The following is a 6,000-nucleotide window of genomic DNA, read 5'->3' as shown; positions in this document are numbered from 1 at the left end:
GCTCTTGTATAATCTACTTTGCAAGCATTCTCTCATGCTGTTCTCATAATGATACCAATTCCGCCTCTCCCGCACTTAATTTGTGTGTGAACGCAATGACATCTCCGCCTTTCCCGAACCCCCTCCTCTCCTGAGCAGAGTATCAAATTCACACCGTTACTCCATAGATCACTCCTTATATACCATCCTGCACAAAAAAACAATAAAGGACTTAAAAGAAAAGACCAGAAAACAAAGCGAGCAATGCTATCTTTTGACAATGCCTCATCACCACCTTTGAGAGTGAAGCAGGATGAATTTAATCTTCTACAGATTCTTGGCATACTTTTATTTGGGATGGCAAATATTCCTTCTCCAGCCCGCTCACTCTCATCCGCAGCCCTGCCACATCCTTGCGCGGATAGGGAACACCGTGCGCCTGGGTGCCCTCCTGCCTTCCCGCCAGCCGGTCCGGGTGCGGGCGGCTCTCAACCGCGCCCTCAGCGGTCTCGCCGAAAGCGGGAACAACTTTCTTCCGTACAACTTGAGCCTAGAAGTGGTGGCTCGGGAAGCCACAAGCGGAGACCCAGAGTCGCTCTTCAGGTGTGTGTGTCAGGATATTGTGGTCCAGGGAGTCTCGGCTGTGCTCGCCTTCCCGCAGACGCAGGAGGAAATAGTACAAATGGAATTTATGTCCTCTTTTTTGGAAATTCCTTTTATAAGCATCATTGAGCACGGAGAACCTCTCAGAACTCAGGTAAAACGTTTAATTTGAGCTGCAAATCTATTCGTCTTAACTTTTCATTTATATGTTGATTAGTAGTTTAGTTTTTATTGCGTAATGAAGCATGCACAACTAACACCTGTGACGCCTTTGATGCGCAAATCTAAGCTACAGTAGCCTTCATGACTTGTATACATGTTCAACTCACTGGCTCCAAAGACTGTTGACTTATATGTCGTTTTACTTTTATATGTGTCGTTTTTACGCAAACATGCATTTTAAAGATTAAATCGGACCCATTTTACGCACAGTTCAATTGGTGACCTGTGCGCTTTTTTCCTTGCGTTTAAGATTTTGTGATAATTTGGAGCAAACATAAGGCATAAATGCTTTTATTCAAAAGATTTGATTCAAAAGTACAATTCCACATTATACAAGCCGCTTTAATAACGCGGCTTTATTTCCTGATTACCTGATTAAGGACATGCATTTTCTTATGGGTTGTTCGTCCTTGACCGAAAACAATTTGGTTACAGAAGTGCTCTGGTCTTCTGGATTCTTCAAACTGGTGAAAAACAATAATTTCTTTTAAAAAAAGCTATTAGATTCAGAGCACACAAGACAAATTCCCAAATATTTAATGCTTATTTGGGGTTAATAATCAAATCAAGGTGCTTGTATAACATTTTATTTAAGACCAACTAATTAACCACCATGCCCTCAATTTACAGGCAACCCACAAATTATTTTAAATATCCTTATTTTTTTTTTTCACTCTTTATGGTGTCAGTGGTGATTCTTTTTTTTCTTATTTTATTGAGATGTTGGCTTAACTCTGAGAAGGCAGATTGATGTGGACTAGCTGATCTTTACCTCAGGTCACAATAGATCTCCTCAGCTTGTGTGTTAGTTTGGACTCTTTTGGAAAGCACCTGGTCCATAAGAGAGAACATTTATCTGACAGATATGTTCTCTCAGACAGAAATACTCTGTGCCACATTGCTTTGGCTCAGTCAGGTATGTCATACGCTGACATGCTTTCAAAGACATGAGTGCCACCTCTTCTCTTCATGACTCAAATGAGATGTTAAGGTAAAATGCTGGAGTTAATGATAAGGCCCAGAATACATTAGGTGGTTAAAATGACATTTAATGTTGTTTTTGACAGCGGATGTATAAATCATTGTTTGAATATAATTGCATTTGTCCTTTCTGTTTGTTGGTATGTTTGAATCTGAATTGATGACATACATTCACTGATATTTTTAACAAGCAGTTTAACAAAGAATTATGTATTTTAGTGTTCATTTTGAGTAGATATTTTGCACCTGTCTTGGCTGTAGAGGTAGTCTGCATGTTGGAGGATTTGGCATACACCGCCAGTTGAAAAGTGCTTACATCACAAAATACTTAAAGAAATTAAAAGGGGAGAAAATACTGTAAATCTTACAGCCAGCTGGGGAAATGCATACATTTGTCTTGTTTAATGTCCATCCATTAAAATTATTTTGGTGGCTTTGTAACTAACTAAAAGTATTTCAGTGGTCTGGTGAAAGCTAGTGGCACATATTTTTTTGTAATCCATTTCTAATCATTGCTCTAAACTTGAAAGGATTTTATCTCTGGTACCAAACACAAATGGCCATTATTTTGTGTTAAAGTAACAGTTCAAGAATGATTGAATGATTACAGACAGGCTCTCAGACATGTTTGAGTCATGATGCTGACACTGGACAACCGTCAGGAGATCAGACATTGACAAATATCATCACAAAGTGCAAGATGTAAACCTTCTATGTCCTTCTGCAATCTGCCAATCATGGTAAAAGCTCAGGGCCCTATGCTCTGCTATAGAATGTGATACCACTCAGGCTAAAATAAAGGCTGGGTTATAATAGGGGGCTTGTGAACTGGCTGCTGTTTTAGTGCTTATGGGACGCTCTGGAGCTCTGAGGCGCTTGGATCCTTCTTCACTTGATCTGCTAGTCTTGCTGTTGGAAAAATATGTGTTCTTCAGCAGTCTGGCTTTCGCCTTGTGTTCTTTTTATCAGTGGAGCTTCGTGTTGAGATACACACAAGATTCCCAGTACAAGCTTTTTTTCCTCATTATGTTTTATCCTCACAATCTGAATCTGGAGAATGTTAGGACATTTTAAGTAAAATGCAGCATTGCAATTGGTAGGTTTTACCTAAATTCCAGCACAAAAACTGTATTTTATAGGTTACAATCAAAGTACATTTGACTGAACATGTTACAGATATATTTGCTCTTTATCCCATCTGTAGTCATGTTCTAACTATGCTTGTATGAACGCTATTAAAATTAAATGTAAAAGAATGACCAGTGAAATGCCATAAAATGACAGGGACACCCAATGCATGGACTTAATACCCAAAACTCTTTATTATGTACAGGAGTGTGTAGAGCATACAGCTGTAGCAATGTCATGCTGTAAAACTTAGATGCAGAATTTCACATGATAAACAAGAGCTTGCAGTACATTTATGCTGCTGAAAAATCCTGAGACAAGCAATCCACATTTGAAACTCTTGTATTAGAGTTCCTCCTGAACACAAATGGTTATACAGTTGAAGTCAGAAGTTTACATAAACTTAGGTTGAAGTCATTAAAATGTTGTGATTACTTTGTAACTACTCCACAGATTTCATATTAAAACTAAAGATTTGGCAGGTCACATACACTAAGTTAACTGTGCCTTAAAGCAGCTTGGAAAATTCCAGAAAATGATGTCAAGCCTTTAGGCAACTAGCCAATTAGATTCTGATAGGAGGTCTTCTGAACTGGAGGTGTACCTGTGGATGTATTTTAAGACCTACCTTCAAACTCAGTGCCTCTTTGCTTGACATCATGGGAAAATGAAAAGAAATCAGCCTAGACCTAAGAAAAAAAGAACTGTGGACCTCCACAAGTCTGGTTCATCTTTGGGAGCAATTTCCACAAGGCTGAAGGTACCACATTAATCTGTACAAACAATAGTACACAAGTATAAACACCATGGTACCACACAGCCATCATACCACTCAGGAAGAAGACACATTCTGTCTCCTAGAGATTAAAATGTGCAAATAATCCCAGAACAACAGCAAGGGACCTTATTGAGAGGCTAGAGGAAACAGGTAGACAAGTATCTATATCCACAGTAAAATGAGTCCTATATCGACGTAACCTGAAAGGCTGCTCAACAAGGAAGAATCCACTGCTCCAAAACCATCAAAAAAAGTGCACATGGGGACAAAATTTGAACTATTTGGCCATAATGACCATTGTTATGTTTGGAGTAAAAAGGGTGAGGCTTGCAAGCCGAAGAACACCATCCCAACCATGAAGCATGGGGGTGTCAGTATCATGTTGTGGAGGTGCTTTTCTGCAGGAGGGACTAGGGCACATCACAAAATAGATGGCTTCATGAGGAGGGAAAATTATGTGGATATGTTGAAGCTACATCTCAGGCTCATATCAGCCAGGAAGTTAAAGCCCACTTGCAAAGGGGTCTTCTAAATGGACAATGACCCAAAGATACCTTTAAAGTTGTGGCAAAATGGCTTAAGGACAACAAAGTCAACGTATTGGAGTGACCATCACAAAGCCCTGACCTCAATCCGGTAGAAAATGTGTGGGCAGAACTGAAAAAGCATGTATGTAAAAAGTGCTCCCCTTTGGCTCATGGACTCTCCCAGCTACCCCTGTTATTCAGCGAGAAATGGACTATTCCAAAACTGTCCACTGGAGGTTTTGCGAAGTGTCAGGGAGAGAGTTAGACGGGTGATAAATGGAAAGGAGATCGGCTGAATATTGTATATAGTTTGTAGAGTGAAATATAGTGTATTAGCCCAAATCGGAGGAGTTTATCGATTGTGCATGTGCGTGCATCACACTGTAAGTAATCACATAATTGTTGAACATTCTCAGCGAAGCTAATCCGCCTGTATCCCTGTTTACATTTAAGGTTGTTTACTTAATTTTATTCTACTGCTGTGACACTGCTACAATTCCATGTATATTTATGTCATTTGTTGTTAGTAATAGTTATATTTATTCCTTATAATCACCGAGGCACTGTTGTACCTCAGATCGTGCGCATGCGCTCATAGTTGTTTACATCTCGGTTCGACCGCACATGCATCAGTAGCCATGCTCGCGTGCACAGCTCGTGCACAGTGTTAGCGCAAACACATCCATCCCCACCTTTTCAAGTATATCATCATCATAGAGATTGTATTGTGTTATATTTCTCTGCTATTCGTCAGTATTTTACCAAAGAAGCTTTATTGATGTTGTTTGTGGTTTATATATGTTTATATCTGTATTTTGTATTAACAGAACCACACATATATGCATCTTCAATAAACGATTTGGAACATAACCTGAGTGAGACATCATTGTTCTAACCGGACAAACTGCAGCCTTCGGCCAACCTGAACTAGCAATCAGAGTGAATAGTTGAAAGATTTTTCATGGTCCTTCGAGCCGGATGTTGAATTGCTACAGAGATGTCTCAACCTGAGAGGAAAGAGCCTGTCGTGCGCCCACGAAGACAGATCAACCCACCGACTCATTTAGTGGATTACGAGCTTGGTGCGCCATTGCCACATCGACAGCCACTCCCAGAATTCAGTCATAGCAGAGTTCAGTCACCAAGTATGATAGGACAGACTCGATCGACTTCTCCTGTCAGTCAAGAATTAGATCATGATAAGTGGACACTGAGAGATGAATGGCAAAGTGAAAGATCTGATGGGCGGGGAGAAGAGGAAGTAGAGCTTACAGCTATGCTGCAGGTGATGAAACGTGAGAATGCAGACTTGTGGCTACAAACCAGCCAGCTTCCAGATGTTATTTCAGCATTACAGGAGATGCGACAACAGAATGCCATGTTACATCAGGAACTTCAAAGTCTTAAGGCGGAAGGGGGAGCCCCCTCCAGGCCAGTGACTTTACCAGTGCTATCTCCAGGTCCCTTTTCTTCAGTGGTGAGCCCTGAGACTCCAAAATGGTTCTGTCCTACTCCAGCCCCACGGACAAACCCCCCAACACCGCTTACGGCCATGAGAGAACCGTGCCCAGTTACAATGGATGAGCGACTTGGATTAGCTGAGGATTTCAGAAACATGGATATTTCCTCCTCAATACATGTAAGAGCACCACCACAAGTGCGTTACAGTGACTCACCTCAACCCAGGTACTCTCGTTCCTCCCAACACATTCCAGCTCATCAGCCAGAGTTCGAAACCACAACATATGAGCGTGTGCTACCTCCGCATTCAGGCCACAGACA

At 41.0% G+C, this 6,000-nt stretch overlaps 1 protein-coding gene across 1 annotated transcript in view; it reads left to right on the top strand.

Moving 5' to 3' along the window:
- Positions 1-292: 292 nt before the first annotated feature.
- Positions 293-6,000, top strand: part of LOC127632848 (glutamate receptor ionotropic, NMDA 3B-like) — a 135,096-nt gene continuing 129,388 nt past the window's right edge. The window contains exon 1 of the mRNA XM_052111654.1: positions 293-736. Within this exon, the coding sequence (XP_051967614.1) occupies positions 293-736 (444 nt within the window). The remainder of the gene's footprint in view (positions 737-6,000) is intronic.

Source organism: Xyrauchen texanus, chromosome 39 (assembly GCF_025860055.1).
Source record: "Xyrauchen texanus isolate HMW12.3.18 chromosome 39, RBS_HiC_50CHRs, whole genome shotgun sequence".
NCBI classification, from domain to species: Eukaryota; Metazoa; Chordata; class Actinopteri; order Cypriniformes; family Catostomidae; genus Xyrauchen; species Xyrauchen texanus.
The sequence above is the reverse complement of the archived record's forward strand: the minus strand, read 5'-3'. Positions and strand labels throughout refer to the sequence as shown.